At 46.2% G+C, this 16,421-nt stretch overlaps 1 protein-coding gene across 6 annotated transcripts in view; it reads left to right on the top strand.

The window, feature by feature from the left end:
* LOC144158574 (histone-lysine N-methyltransferase SUV39H2-like) overlaps positions 1-16,421 on the top strand; it is a 60,338-nt gene that overhangs the window by 26,316 nt on the left and 17,601 nt on the right. For 3 of the 6 annotated variants that reach the window (XM_077689541.1, XM_077689539.1, XM_077689544.1), the window contains 6 exons: positions 1,014-1,153; positions 1,221-1,283; positions 3,591-3,669; positions 10,885-10,976; positions 13,421-13,461; positions 13,679-13,803. In XM_077689541.1, the coding sequence (XP_077545667.1) occupies positions 1,014-1,153; positions 1,221-1,283; positions 3,591-3,669; positions 10,885-10,976; positions 13,421-13,461; positions 13,679-13,803 (540 nt within the window). The remainder of the gene's footprint in view (positions 1-1,013; positions 1,154-1,220; positions 1,284-3,590; positions 3,670-10,884; positions 10,977-13,420; positions 13,462-13,678; positions 13,804-16,421) is intronic. The other 3 variants (XM_077689540.1, XM_077689542.1, XM_077689543.1) reach the window with 2 other exon arrangements.

Here is a 16,421-nt window from a genome sequence, read left to right as displayed (position 1 = left end):
ATGTATTGGAAAAACGTTGCATTTGACGGTTGTCCGCTCTGCTAGGTGTAGCTACGTTGTCGCTGGTGGGCCCGCGGTATACATTGTTTACCTAACCAATATAACTGGATGTTTTTCGCCGTAGGGATTATTCTTCGATCGCAAATGTTGCCCTTTTCGGGCTCCGTCCCCAGTGACAACAGTGCCTGTTGACTGAGCGCTGGTGTCAACGCATAGCACGGTCGGTCCAGTCTGAAATAGCGGCATGAGGTCACACGGCTGTTGAGCCGATCATCATTCAACTTACAGCGGGAAAACGCTGCTGTAAAGAAGCCGCCGCGGTGACTGCTGAGTCCAATGACGCGGCTTCGATACCTGACGCAGCGGTCGTTTCTCTAACGCTAGTGTCGAGATTTATGTGCACGTCACAGGAAACGCGAGCTGGGACGTAATTTACAATTGGAAGAAGATTCCCAGGGGGTCTGAATCATACCGGAGGGCCTACGGCGCTCCTCACGTCCGGGTTGTAGCTACGGCGCATAGTCATAGATAGAACCACCAGAATGGCTGCTGAAAAGCGCCCGAGCCTTCGTCTGAAGAGGCATTTTGCTGGGCGATCGCCCACGGCGGCCCTGTTTGCAAGTGACTCGAGACCACCGCTCTTTTCGTAGGGGAATTATCACTAGTGTCATCGTGCCTTAGCATCTTCCTTTGTCTCTTTCGTTAACACTGTAAGAGTGATGTGTGATAGGTGGCAAATGTTTCTCACTCAGGCGGATTACCGAGTAATGCATGAGTGGAGTGGGCCGTTCTTGTGCAGTGGGTAACAAGTTTGTTTTAACCATTCATTCTGAAGTGAGGGCGAACTTTGTTTTGCATATAACCTCTGCTGATACTGCCTAGCACCTCTGGTGATTGAGTTTACGGTGTGACTGATGAACTGAAGGCCCGATCCCCTATTTTTTCTGGTGGTTGTCTCATGTACGCTTTGTTTCTTACCTCTAGATAACACTTCTGCCGTGTGCGTCTTGCAGAGTAATGGCAAGCATGCCAGGTGTGGCAACCAGGTCGAAGTTCAAGGCTTTCTCCGGAGCTGTCCCTGCAGATGTGCACGGCCACCGTGCAGTGTACTCCAGCCAAAGGACCCAAGCAACCATTCCCATGGCTGGAATAGGTATCACCGTAGCTCTCCTCCTCAGCTTGTCTCTGTGTTACGTTACTGATCACACTTTTTTTTTCAGGCATTCAGTGCAGCCTTGGCTTCTCCATCAGTGAAGGATCCCAGACGGAAAACATATTTCCAGGTTAGGATCTACAATTTTTTTTTCATTGATTGCAGGCATTATACGGACGCAGGTCTTGTTCCGTGTTACCTCTTAGTATTGCAGGTATTATACGTGACAGAACGGGATGCAGTGCTTGTTCCGTGTTCTCCCTTAGTTTTGTGTACCTTTGCTCTGAAATGAGTTATATTATACATATTTTTGCATCATTATTAGTGAGCCGTCTGTCTCCTTCTAGGTTCCATCTTGTTTTGTAAATGTCAGCAGCTGCTGGTATGTGATGTTTCCTTGCATGCCACCCATATGGCAGCATTTGCGCGATGGCTGAGCAGCTTTGCAACCGTGTATGTGTGTTTTCGCTCCACTATTCTAGGCAAACTTCAGGCAGTTTGAGCTGCTTAGCGGTTAATGGGTTGCCCTTGACGCTCTTTCAGCTTGTTATTTTGCGCTGTTGTCTGTGGTGTCCTACTGCTAATTTGGAACTATCGTGGTTTCTCCCTAACTTGTCCCCACTTCCATCCCCTTCCATGCTTTCTAGGTTTTTGTGCACTTCTAGGGAGAGTGGGCAGCAATGTGCTGAGATCTGTTCTGAAAGGCTCACGCAGTCGTGTTAGCGATCACTGCTCCTCCCTTTTGTACACTTATTCGCACATCAGGTTGCCTCTCTTGTCTACAGCTCTGGCCAAGGAGTCATTGTAGGGATGGAAAGACCGAGATAAGGGATAGGGCGGACAGGTGCCTTAGCATTTTAGCTGGGCAGTCCCATAAACTTTTTTGGTTCCCCCTTTTCGACCTTGTTCGGAACACTGATAGTTCCCCCACGTAGCCAGTCAGCCACAGGTATTCAACCGCATGCCTTTAATATTACGCTGACCCCACAGGAGGCACCTTGAGCAATCCAAGACTGGTAAGTGGTGCCACCATAGCCTCGAGCTAGGCAAGGGCACCTACATTTCTCCACTTCGCTCTCTGCAATACCACGTAACCAAGAATGGGGGGAGGGGTTGCACCAACCCTTATCCTTTTTGGTGGGAGGCATAACCTTGCGATATGAAATGACAATCCTGGTGTCTGAGCCAATGGTGAGGTTCTTTTAAACTTTATGGGACTCCATTGCAGGGTACTCAAGGGACACTAAAGTGCAACAGCAAGTTGGCCGAGATGGGTATATTAGAGTGTCGGGAACACAAATATACCACTCGCTAAATCCGCAATTGCTGATTCGTGCACAAAATGCTAAAACCATGAAAACAAGTATCGTTGTCTCATACACTTTCCGGCACTGCATTTTGTGATGTCAGGAATCTTGAAGGGCGAAGCATGAGATTGGGGGGGGGGGGGTAAAGCATTTTCTGGAAGCAAGCACCTAGGAAGCAGAGACATTTCAGGGTAAAATAAATCTATGGGGGTACTTTTTCTGATCATGCACTTTTGGAAAGACGCAGATCTCAGCTAGGAAACGTTTTAAGATAGGCTGCCGCAGCCCAGGCAGAAGGCTCTGACCTAGTTTCGATTTCTGTAAATTGTTTGCTTTGTGTACAAGTGCAATGAAAACATGCATGCATTCTGGTGTACGAATGAGCAGTACCTACTTACCACTAACATATATATATATGCAACTGATTGATTGATTGTGGGGGTTTAACGCGCCGACGCAACACAGGCGATGATGCGCGCCGTAGTGGAGGGCTCCGGATTAATTTTGACCACCTGTGGATCTTTAACGTGCGCCGAAATCTCGCACACACGGGCGTTTTTGCTTTTCGCCTCCATCAGAAAAGCGGCCGCCGCGGCCGGGAATCGAACCCGCGACCATATATGCAACTGCCGGTGGCAAAATCAGACATTAATAGTGCGATTGGCTTGAAACAACGCGACCGACCGACATCTTGAGAAATTATGCCTGATTTATCTCCAGCTGGTATCAAACGACTGCATGACTTCGAGAGTGGTATCGGAGTTATCGAGTCCTGCTCTCAAACTGTGCATGGGCGGTGACATACTGAGATGGCGTCCAAACACACCTTCTTTCTAGTTTCTTTAAATCTTTTAGGCCAAAGTTAAAGCCAATGAGAACAGGCACTCGGGAACATGGTGACGTTTGAGTATTGACGTTTGACATTGGCCCGGCACTTCTAGTTGTGTTCTTCAGTGGCATGAAAAAAGAACGGGAGGAACAGGAGAGAAATAGCAGCGTTAGTTGTTTTTTTCTAAGAAAACAAGGCATCGTTGATCTAATTATTTCTTTCTCAGTGAACAAGGCACCATTGGTAGTCTAACAAAGACCGGGATAGCTATGGAAAGATAAAAGTTTATTTCCTTTTCTAGTTGGTGTGGACAGCACAACTGAGGCATCTGCAGAAGAGCAAATGATCACACCTGTCATCCACACACTAGCCATTCAGGGTGAGTCGTGCAGCAGTGTTTGCTATGTGGTTGCTGAGAATGTTAATGGTGGAGAGTGGAAAAGCTGTATAAAATGGATTCAGTTATCTCTCTTCACGTGCTACGGAAAGTGAGCAAGTACTGTAAACCTAGGTAACAGTGTGACTGTAAACTTCATTTATTTGAAGTGAGAGTAGTTCTGCACTCGAAAGCAGGAGAAGCCTGCCCTGCAGTCCAGGACTCGTGCAGCCGCTGCTCTCGTGCATGTCCGGTTCACGAACTGTCATTGGTCCTCCGGGTTTGAGCTGCGCCGTGCGGTCTCTTACAGCTAGAGTGTTGGGGTGTGAATACTGGGGGTCTGCTGGTGTGCTCTTGCACAGTTGGTGTGGTACAGTGGTGGATGTTTTCTGCAGTGTGGGTATGCTGGGGGATATATGGTGGGGTGTTTGATATGCAGGTGCACAGGAATTGCCGCACATGGGCAGGTTGCTAACGTGGTCGAAACCGACTTGAGAGGGGCTTGGCGAGCTCCCCCAAGTCGGCTTCACCACTACACATACATGTGTGGCTGAGGAGATAGTCTTTATAGGCACCGTACATGCAGTTTAATAAAGAGGAAGGCTCTATCTTCCACCTTTTTACGTGATTCGAGCGTAAGTATATACATAGATAAAAATATGACTACATACGTTGTATAGGGCTTCAGCTGTGAAGTAGAATTAATATAGACTGGCATTTGCTGAATTTAAGCGGCAACAAACTCTCTAGGAAACCTGTGGTACATGAATTTCTTAACAGCAGTCGCTAGGTGCTTAAGCAACAAAGTATGGGAACAAAAACCGCAGCGTTTCTGTGTATATTTTTAAAGCACTTATTTGACCAGTAGGGTTAACCACATCAGTGACAGCATTGAGCGATGCAAGAAATGTAACTTATTGTGTACAGCAAACAGGTAGTCAGGACAGCAAAGATGAGCAAAAAAATTACACCTCTGGCCAGCCAGAAGCAACCCACATGTGAGTGAAAGGGATGAGCGATGGCAACAGAGGCCTCGGGTGGCAGTGCATAGATTTCTTCACTCGTCCCTGTTGCCCAAACTACCTCTTTGCTGTACCCACAGAGTTTCGTCTTTTGTGTCGTTCGTCGCTGGCGCTCCATGTGGTTACCCATTACCCAGAAGATCAAAAACATCGCTGAAGATATGTGCCGTACTTGCACCAGGAAATAAATTTTGAGGTGTTTAGTCTTTCGCGTTAGAGGCAAGTATTTTATCCACTACACCATGGTATGGAAGAAGTGCCGCTCACAGTGCCCTTAAAGGTTTTACTTGTGCATTCACTGTCTATGTGTTGGACCACTTTTTTCAACAGGTTAGTGGCAGTGCTGCGGAAAGGTTTTTTTGGAACCTGCAATGGGCTAATGGCTGCCGTCAGCCATGACAGGCAACTTACGTAGGAGTTCATTTATGCCAGAAGTTATTGTCTACACATTGATTTCAAGCATAATTATGTTGTGTTTTCTGTTACTGAACTTTTTGTTGGCCGTGAAAGAACGACCTATCCATTTCTGGAAACCAACAGGCTGCTCAACCAGAGCTTGGCAGATTTGCCCATGCTCAGCTGCTTGCCACATGTTTCCTTCCCTTGAGTGGGACACATCTCGCGAAACAGGGAACAGTATCTCTCCAAAAGACCGGGATGTGAACTGTTTTGTGGTAGTGAGATATTCGGTGACCGAATTCCGCCTTTGTGTGAGCGAGGGGAATGCAAGGAGGTTCGGGGCTTTGTCTCTCCATAGAAGGTCAATGAGGCGTATTTGTAGCATTTTTATTACTGACGTCATGCTTTCCACCATCGCTGCCGAGCGGCTTGATTTTTGTAGGACGTGCTTTAGTCAAGCGTGTCAATTTTCTTTTTGCAGTTTCTGCACGTTGCTTAAATACCATTGAATGCACTGATTTAGTTCAGTGCAGATAGTGGTATGCATTTGCCAAGCACGTCGTATGCTGACAACCACAACTAATGCACTAATTTTGTTTGTCCTGGGTCTCAATCAGAAACACTGTGTGCATATCAGTGAATGCAATTGCAAGTGTTGCTCTTCAGCTGCAGTGAAAGAGCCGCAACAATGTTCTCCCAGACTAGAGCTGAAGTACTGTTAGGAACACAGATATTGATGTAGGGATTAGCTCTCACAGCTTGTTTGCCTTCTGCTTAAAGGGACACTGAAGTGATTTGTAGACATTGTGGGATTACTACCGAAAATTGTAGTCTGGAGTCTCTAGGCCATGTTTTGACCACTCTCGCTGCATTTACGCGACTTTATTCAGTAGAAAAATAAATCTAAAAATGCTGTCCTCTTTGCATCCTCCGTGCCACTTTCAATGACGTTTTGCAAGACATCAAAAAACGATGGCTTGATTGCGCTACTGCCTGGCTCGCTGACCCTTTGACAGCATCTGTTGGCCCAGTGTTTAGTCGGCCGGCTGCCAGCACATCATTGCAATTCGTTCGTTCAGTTGAAACTTAGCCACGACACGATTTCCATTTGTTAGTGTGTAGACTGTATCAAGCTCTAAGTCCAAGTAGCTCTACACAAGCACACATGCCACGCTTTGCTGACTGGTTCGCTAGCAGCAAACTGTACGGCAAATTGAAGGCGGGAGAAAGTCATCGAAGTTAACATAGGTACTAAGGAAATAAAATCAGCCGAAACTATTACCGTACAGTGTAAAACCAGGCGGCAGGAAGCACTTTTTTGCGGTTGGGGAACAGCACGACCACACATCTGCAAACGCTTTTCCGTCTAAGAAATGCAATTGCTAGACAGGCGATATTGTGGAAATTTGAGGGATGCTTACTGCACAGGTGCTATACAAGAAATAGTCATCTAAGCTGCTTAAAATGCTCAAACTATATAAAAATGTAAACTGGCTACAAATTATATACTTTATATTTGCGACACTGGCAGCGCTGACTTGTGGCCGAATGGTCTGCAGTGCTACGTTTAAATCTACAAGTTTGAACCTACGAGGGTGCAGGGTTTTCTTTTTTTTAAGGTAATTTTTTTGTTTTTGGGCAGTGTTTTTTACACTGAATTCACCATTTTTGCATGCAACATTCATTGCTCCACGAGCGAGTTGCAGAATGCGCACAGATTGACACTGATGCGCTAGCAAGTTCTCGTTGGCTTGCCATAAGCACCGACTGTTTGTGGGCAGTGGGAACAGTTCCCAATCAGCCGACCCTTGGCCTGGTGTGAACACGCTTTTTTAGGATACAGGCATGAGCCAGGCAAGCTCGAAAGATAGGGGAAAAGCGCATTGCATTTGAGCGTCTGCGGTGACGCAAAGGGTGCCCATTTACCGGGTACACCTCAGCTAGTGATTGTTACGATTCCAAGCCATGCTGGTAGGCTTATCTGAGGTACTTTGCTGACAATATGGCAGAAGTTCGGTATGGCAATTATTGAGATATCGAAAATGCCCATCCAACGATAACATCGGATGCCAAAGATGTTGTTTCTCATAACCGAAACTTGTTTGAATGCTAATCTTGGACATCGTCCAATCACATAGCACCTTTACCTGACGTCACTGCGGTTAGTTGGCGCAGCCGCCGCAAACTGTGCATGGTACGCTTTCTTTCTTCTTTCAGGCTTTATAAAATAAATGCTGCCTTATGCCCAGATAAACACCGAAAAGTGTGTTTATTTGGGCCAGTCTATGGTGTGCAAGCAAGAACAGGAGCTTGGAAAATTCACTTCAGTGTCCCTTTAACAAATGCATAAAAATTTCAGCCTGAAACCAGTTGCGACTGGATAAAAGGGGTGGTTGATAATAATGCTTACCACGGACATTTTACTCGTTCAGCATTATTAAAAAATAACGGCTGTGCTAGGATGCATTACTGATTGAAATTCCCATTGTTGTCTTTTTACCTGGGAATTAGTTTGGACGTAAATGTTTCCCAGGTCACTTATTGACGTGCCTTGGTGTTTTTTGTACACTCATGTCCAGTGGGCTGTGAGAGTGTCAGTTTATGGAAAAACTTGTTTAGAGCATTGCCTGTATGGGACGGCTTGGGGTACTGTTATTACTGATGAATTCACCCAAATACAACCTGAATTAAAGTAATATAAGCCTGACAGTCCAAACTAAGATGCACCAAAGAGCAGTCTTTGTTAAATCAACTGTCCATAGACTGAATAGTGTGAAGTATTTGTCTATAATAACGTAACCACTCTTGGTTTAGCGTGGAAGAAAAACAGTGTAGATGCCAGTAAATGTGTCTGTGTGTATTTGCTGTGTGTTGTTTGAATGAGTGCATTTCACAAGTGCAATATGTTAATTTGTTATTGTCACAATTTAAAGCGGACTTTGTGAACCAGGAGGGAAGCTTTTGATAGCAGTTGGAATCATCATTGGAAAATTGGTTGTGTAAGAACTTATGGGTGGGTGTGTTGCTGTTGCAACATAAAGTGAATTGGTCAGTCGGCGATCTCCTTGTTGCGGTAGCAGTCATTGTAAGTGGTAAAAGTGGGCAGTGCATTGATGGTGGCATCATGGCTGTGCTTTGGCTTAGCCATGGCTGAATAAATGGGCTGGCCTGGAAGCTTTTCCTCTAAAGTCATCAGCATTAACTCTAAGGTTGGAGCACGTGCTTTCGCACCCATGGCTGAAGCCACAACGGCCTAGTGGGATGTTTCTAGAGCAAGCATTGGGGTTCGGACGGACTAAGCTGCCAGGAATGTGGAGATAACACGTGATGGACTTGATCAAGAAGCAGTGGCAGCCATCGTTGACCAGACTAAATGTAGGCTGGAGGTGTGGAGGAGCTGCACAATTGCCTGTATGGGTAACACTAGGGTAGGGGTTGGCACGTGTGGAAGTGTAATCAACCAGCTATGACACTCACGGTTTTCCCGGGGGATTGCCAACCTGCTTCAAAGAGGCATAGCTACAGATCCAATCCAACCCAGTAGAATTCAGGCCTGTGCTAAATATTTAGGCATAAAATAAGTAAAACGTTACACAAATTGTGCGGAAACATACATTTGCATGTGTAGTACATATTTGGAGGCATAAGAACACTTCGCGAACTAAGTAACACGTCTGAAGTATTTGAGGTGGGCGAGGCTTTGCACAAGTAGAGGCGGCTATATTGATCACTTATCTGAGAAAGTTCGTTGTTTTTCCTACTGAACATAATTTAGGGATGGTAACATAATAAACAGCATCAACGAGGGTTAGTTTTATTGGCTGTACCAAGCATTAGATGCATAGTGCAGTGCATTTGCTGTAATCCGGACTCGAGTGTACACTCCGTCTACTCAGGCAGCTCGGTGGCGACAGTAAAACGTGTCGGTAAGTTACCGTTTCAGTAACTGCTCATGCATGCACAGTGAAATCCCGCAATCACGGTAGGCAGTAACTTAATCACGGTAATGGTATGCTAAAACTCTCCTTACTAGGGTATAGTTGGGATGGAATGAAAACTGGTAAATACTGCACATGATTTGGTATGGCCATCGCAGTCTTTGGTGTAAAGGTTGCCCCTCACGCATGTAGTGCGGCGAGGTTCAAATATTCACGTTTTTCTTTCTTTTTTGTGGCCATAGATAGTGTTTTGTGATAGTTTTGTTTTCCATGCCCGCATGGCAATCGTTGGTGTAAAGGTTGCGCCTCCACTTACGGATGTAGTGTGCCGAGGTTCAAGTTTTCCTGTTTTTCTTTCTTTTTTTGTGGCCATAGATAGTGTTTTGTGATAGGTTTGTTTTCCATGCCCGCATTGCAATTCACATGGGGAGAGCTAGCAGTTAATCTTTATTTTACCCAACTGGCTGAACCACTACCACTCACTGAAACTGCTGAAGCCATGGCCAACACAGCTATCAGTGGCGTTGCGTCCATTCATCTGTAATTATGAATAGTATGGTGGATTTAGAATAAAAAGCGCAGTCAAGGTGTCCACATCTCTTGGAAAAAACGGAGCACATTCTAAGCCAGGCAGTGGGTACAGGTTCGTCTTCCTCTTCACAACATGCTATTGGCCCCTTCCTGCTTCCATCCTATTCTTTAATCACAACACACTCCCCCCGAACCAGGAAGGCTCAGGGCTGGCCTTAATGCTTAGCCTTAATGTTTAGCACCGAGTGCCTTGTTTCTTTCCCAGTGATCAGGCCGAGGTCAGTAGTTGTAGTGTTTGTATCAGCGGTGGTAGAGTGGAAAGGATGGTTGGCAGCATCAAAGCCTCATGTAGAGCAGCAGCTTATTGCGGTGGTAATGCTGCCCTGCTTGTGCATTATGACCCAGATGGGGGCCTATCCGAAGAGGAACGCGAGTGTGATGAATGTTGGGCCGGGCCGCATAGAAAGTCACGAGACTTGACTACTGTGTTCTCGCACACACAACATTATATTAGCTGGTTAATGGAGAAAGCCGGAACAGACGCTGTAGCACACGAGCAGACTAGATGCGGGAAGATTCAAGTGCGGAAGACAGTACACAAAGTCATGAAGAAAGTCACGTGCTCACCGACGCCGATCGCGCGACGAGACGATCGCTGATGCGACGACGTGGAGACGTACTTATCTGGATGGCGACGGGGCAGACTAGTGAAGTCGATGAGGAGTTGCCCTCTCGCGGCAGGGACGTGACGGTGGCCGATGGCTAGCGGCGGGACGGAAGTGCTTAGGCCTGCGCCCTGCCGAGGCCTCGCTGCCCGCGCTCCATGCCACCGGAACACCACTCACGCTGACTGGCGCAACACCTTCTTGTGGTCTCGTCGGCCGTTGTGTCGTTGACAGCCCGGGCGGTGGCTCAGACGGGAGAGCCGGCGACGGTCCTCGGGCCTACACCACGAGGGTGGCCGTCTTGCTGCCTCCGAAACGAACAGCTTCCGACGTCCTTCTTCTTCTTCCCTGCTTCCTCGATGCTGCTTTCCCTAGCGCGCACGTTACGCCACCGGTACCGGCGGATTGGCCCCCACTCTGCACGGCCCCTTCATTACAGCGAGCAGTCATGTCTCATTTTCATAAGCGTGAAGAGTGTGACGTTCGCCATAAACACGACTTAGTGATCAGTATCTTAGAGATCACTATCCTACATTACAGTGACCAAGGGGTGGTAAGCTTTGCTGTACCATTATTTCACCAAAAATCTTTGTGGACTTAGTTTTTGAATGTTTGCAGAGAGCAGGTTTTAAAATTTGGGTTATTATATTTTGGAAATTTTAAGCGAAGCCATCACTTTTGCCCTCAAAACAGATAACAAGGAAGAAACGGATGTCCCGATCCTAATGTGCATGGACGAGAGGACGCCTGGAGGCAGTAAGTCGAATGTCCGGCAGCGCGTGTACATCAGTGCTTGATGTGCTGGTGCAAATAATTTGTAAATGCCAGTGGTGGGGTTTTTTTTATTTGAAAGGAGGCAACTGGCACTGCTATACCCTGTGAGGGCGGAGATCAGCACTGCCCCATCTAGCAAGACCGTGCCTATTACAACGGACCCTCTAAATCCGGAAAAATGTCTGCAGTGTCCGAAGTATGCAGTACCCAAACAGGGTGGTATATTAGTGTAAAGTGAAGGCTTAGACCAATATTGCACAAAAATGCAACAGACAGTGCATTCTATCTATACACCTGCAGCATCTTTGCACAGTGTCCATGCCGGGGAAATGAATTGCCCAATGCTGTTCTTGCAGCTTAGCACCAGCACCTGGAAACGGCTTAGCACATGCAGTCGAGTTCGTAGCGACCCATACTAAGCTCAGTAAATAAAACAAGAATATAATTAAAGGCAGTTATGAACCAGCTATAAAAACCAGCTATTGGCAACAGAATTAGCCAGGCGTTTTTCAGACCCTTTGGGACGAGGTAGGAGGTTTGCCTGAAACCGTTCATAAAACACTACAGGTCACTGCCTGATGTTCCCTAAGGCAGTTTGCACACTTTTTAATGGTCACGTTATGGTCAGTAAAACAGCTGATACAAAACAATCTCAGGAAGGATGGCTGTGAAATGGAAAGTTAGACCAGTCGGACCCCACACAACCAGTGGTAAATTGCACGCAATGAACAAGAGCCATCTCCCTGCTTGAGGCATTTCTTATCTTACGAAGCAGGAACGGTGCATGCGGGGAAATTATAAATGCTAACTTCACTGCGCTTGAGTTCTTTTAGGTGCGGAGTACCTTAGGACCGCACAATGTCCATCCGCGTTAGTGTGCATAGCATTTACAATCACAAAAAATTACACAGGCACCGGCAGGATTCGAGCCTGTGTCTGGTAGACCAGACAGAGTTAGTGTCAGTCGTCTTACCCATTGGGCTATGACCGTGAGTTAGTACGTACCCAAGAGCCAAATGGCTTACTCCCTCGCCTGTAACGGTGCGGAGTACCTTAGGACCTCCCAATGGCCTTGCGTGTCCATTTGGGCGCACACCACCATCAAGTAAAAATCAAGTGAAATTCGATTTGAGCCATGAGTTGCAGTTTCATTTAGGGAATAGTCATGGTGCAACTCACGGCTCAAGTCGAATGACGGTCGGGGCGCAAATCGGATGTCACTCGGGACTCAACTTGGATGTCATTTCAAGTCCCCGTACTCTGCACCCTCGGCATCATTCACGGAGTGGAGATGCTGCCATTTTTTATTACATAGAAAACTGATGAGTGCAGACTCAATCTTCGTGTTTGCCACTTAGTGTATTCGAAAGCAGTGTGCTTCAATCTCACTGGAGTTACATTTTTCATCGGCATGTTTGCTGTTGATGGTCGAGCGAACTGTCTGATTAGGCAGGCCCGTACTTTTGCCGATGTTAATCTGTTTTTCGGCGTGTTCAACAGCAGTGATTATGCTTAGTTTATTAGAGAATTGAATCAGCTCCCCTTGCACTGGTCGCACAAAAAAAAGCCATTGGCACTAGCTTGGCTGGGCTGCACCAACAACCCGTTCTAGGCTGACAATGTTGCCAGACACAGTAGCTTTCTCGCCAAAGTAAACAAAGCAAAAGCAAATCGGGTGCCGCACTGCAGAAGTCCACTATTGAAATTCAGTCAGAACAATTTTCACCCAAAATTTAGTCTTGTATCCCATAATGTACAGTGTGGCATAGCTGGGTCAGTTATGAGTGGAGGGAATTACACTTAACATGCATGGGGACCAACAAACCAACAAAATTGTCTGTTGTAACTAGAAGTCCGTTAGGGCCGGATCTTCTGTAACGGGTGTAGTCTGTACTGCATCTGAGCTTGTAAAACATTACTGACTTGTGTGCTGTTAAGGAGTCATTGAAGTAGTGTTCTCAAACAATGTATTGGACCTATCCCTCAACCACCTACTGTTCCACGGGAGAGTGATTTATTAGTGCAGCCGCAACTGTGGCACTGTAAGTTGGGTACCTGAACTTATAGAGCCTTTTTAAAAAATCTTTGCAAAGTGTGATCATTGGGCCTCTGATTGTTATGTGGGCTGCTTATAAGTTGCGAATTTTCAGGTAGTTCCTCCGAACTGCAGTTTTATAGCAAGGCTGTTAGTGTTGGGACCTTCTGCCACATGAATGTTGAGAATGAGCGTGATGTTTAACTAAATATTACTGCCCCTTGGCTGGCGATGTTAGTAATGTGGTTTTGCTTTTACATTATTGTGTTTCCTTACCATATCGAAAGCTGCTGATTTTGAAAAATGCAATAATAAGACTGAAAATTGTTGCTTATTCTCCATGGCATCTCCAATCAAATGCACAATATACTTTTCTTTCTTTCCTTTGCAGTGTATGAAGTGGAGAAAGTGTTGGACATTAAGGAAGAAAAGGTACGTTGAATGCCAAAGTTTGCTATTGCGGCTGTGCACTTCTAGCCAAACGTGGTAAGAGCCTAGGTATGTGGGCCTAGTTAATGTATTGCTGTTATGATTTTGAGAATGCATTTTTTCAGCTGGATGCTTGCTAAAAATTGCCACGTGCTTCTGGTTGCCCAAAATTGCCCAAAATAAGCCATAAGACTTTCCTTCACTTTTTTGTCTACTCCAGGGACGTCATTTTTTCCACATCAAGTGGAAAGGTTGGAGCAAAGAGCACAATTCATGGGAAAGTGAGAAGAATGTGCAGCATTGCACAGAGCTCGTTCGAGACTGCTGTGTCCGAAGGAATTCAAGGTTTGTCCTCGTGGCTTTGGTCTTCGTCTTGTGCCTGCGTTGCTGGCTACAATGACACTGCAGTCATCAGCTAATACCCTTGTCACACAGGCACTTTCAATTGCTATTGAGGCAATCTGGATCAAGCACAATCTGGATTGGGTGCTGCTACACAGGCAATGTCATCCGCAATCGAACCTGATCTTTCTCAAACTTAATCCTGGTTTCCCGAGCACGATTGAGGTTTTCAAGCGTGACCAGAAAGGTGGTGTGATCTTTTCATCCCCAATGAATATTGCAATAAGCCAGGGGTCTCAAACTCACATCACTGAGCCGGCCGCAGAAATGAAATTTAGTCTCGGAAGGGCGAGGACAGTGAAGAAAGTTGAAACAAAAGGGCGGGGGTTAACGTAATGTCTCATAACACTGGCACTTTAAAGAAGCAAGCCTTTTCCCACATCTTGTATGTATGCGAAATCATTTCTGGGTGTAATTTAGCGTCAGGATTCGAGGAACACATTGATACTAATCTCCAGAATGACTAAACTCTGGATACCGATTCTGAAATATAAAATATTAGTTGCATGGTGATGCATCAAACATGGTGACCACATTAGGGGTGCTCTAAAAAAGAAATCAAAATAAACGAAGACACTCATGAGAGAGCTGGGCCACAATCGAAAGGTTCGCGAGCAGCGGGTTTGAGACCCCTGCTATAGACATGAACAACTTTAAATAATGCCAATAATTGAATCAAATAACTTGAGTGAAGTGTGCGATAATAGCTATGCAGTGAACTGTTAACACACAAGTGTTTTGCGCCGGGGTACACCAAGAGCTCTGTGACGTCATGTCTGTCACAGAAATGACATCGCCAGAAAAAAGTTCCAATTACACGGCTTCGCCCGGATTCGAGCCACAAACACTCACGCCCCAATGAGGGACGGCACGCTCGGCCAACTGCGCTATGAAATCAAGCGCAGGTAGGTTCATGAAAGCGGCTTTTATCTTTCCCACGACCTTTATTCAGATGGTCTTGCCGTCTAGGAGAGACAAAGCGAAGTAGTTCATCATGACACTGATGAGCACGGACAGTTGGCGCCTCGATGCCAGCGTCCTCGAGTATGGGGAACATGTGTGGATTGAGGCGCCCTCCGTGCCCTCCGCCACCTACTGCTTCGGGTGTGATGGCCCTGTGTGAGAAACTGCTGGATTAAGTGTGGCAGAAAGGCAATGACACCGACTGGAGAATTGCGCTCGTGACTGCTTTGGGGCGACAGGAGACGCCTGCGGAATGCGTTCACGCATGCACGGTCCAAGCTACGAACTTTGCCTCTCGCGTTCCACAGACTGAGCTTGTTGCAACACAAGCGTCTGCCGTACACGCCACCGAGCAGGGCCGAAGTGATCGCACATTTGCCAAAGCGACCCGCCAGCAGGACGTCGCTCACCAAACACCCACAAGACAACTGCTGATCCGCAAATCAGGCTCCTTTCGCTGCGGGGGACTGTTAGGTCACTGAAGAATTCGTTAACCCGTTTGGTTTCGTTCGCACAGTTTGCGGGTGCGCGTGGTTTCAGTTGGATTTTCGCAATTTCGCAATTTCTGGTGCGTGCAATCCAGTGTCTAACGTTGCTGCATATAACGGTGCAATACCGACATAATATAAATAGTGATGTTGAAGTTCATATCAATGCGCAATAAACATTTAAATGCTCCTGTGACGGCAGATTCACCTTTCGTGTTTTACCAATTCCTATGAAAGAGGCAGCAACCACTTTTTTTTGAAATTGCATTTGTACACTGAACACCATCGGTTAATCCAGCCTAGAAAACAAAAATGGCGTCGTCACGGCTGCCGATAATTGTATTGAGTACAGCAGTGTTTGCAGGTTTATATTGCAGTATTTTCTTTGTTGGGATGAATGTGATGGAAAAGCACGGATGGCAGCCGTCATCACAATAGAAATTCTCAGAGACCCCTAAACAAAGCATTGTACCTGCCGCTACAAACAACTATGCTAAGGTGGATGATCTTGGCATGGCTGTGACTTCACCTGACAGTGGCTATGGCTGAACAGGGTTACCCGATGCCAATCGCAATTTGCCTTTTTTGGCGCCATTTGGTATACGGCAGTGCAACTTCTCCATTGGGATTGAAACATGCTGAGTAGGAGCAGTAGTGCATTGAGCACGTTTGAAAACTCAATGCTTCTTCGGTTCAATCTGGATTGAAAGGACCCGTGTGACAGTGGTATATGTTACTTTGCACTCGGATAACATTGTTTAACCCAAAGTTAATGTTTGGCCTCCCTAAAAGATTTTGAATGTGCAGTCATATTTATTTAATGAACTCACAACTTGTAGAGCACAGGTTTTCTTCTGTATGTGGGACAGCCCGAAAAGTTTATTGATTGCCAACAGGGTTTCTGCTTTTTACTGATTGGAAAGCACTTTCAGTGAGTTTCTATTTTATGCCTCAGGCATTTTGTGTTGATTTAGCTGGATTTCTAGCACATGTATGTTTCTGTGTTTCTGTTGTGTGACATGCAAAATGCTGTCATATCGAGGTCTTTGAAAATTGCTGATCAGCCATGACTTTGCTCATGAGCGAAACTATTTAACAGATTTAACATAC

This window comes from Haemaphysalis longicornis, unplaced genomic scaffold (genome assembly GCF_048455015.1).
Source record: "Haemaphysalis longicornis isolate Haplotype H1 unplaced genomic scaffold, Haemaphysalis longicornis Haplotype H1 scaffold_10, whole genome shotgun sequence".
In the NCBI taxonomy this organism is placed as follows: Eukaryota; Metazoa; Arthropoda; class Arachnida; order Ixodida; family Ixodidae; genus Haemaphysalis; species Haemaphysalis longicornis.
This window is presented reverse-complemented; position numbering and strand designations above follow the sequence as displayed.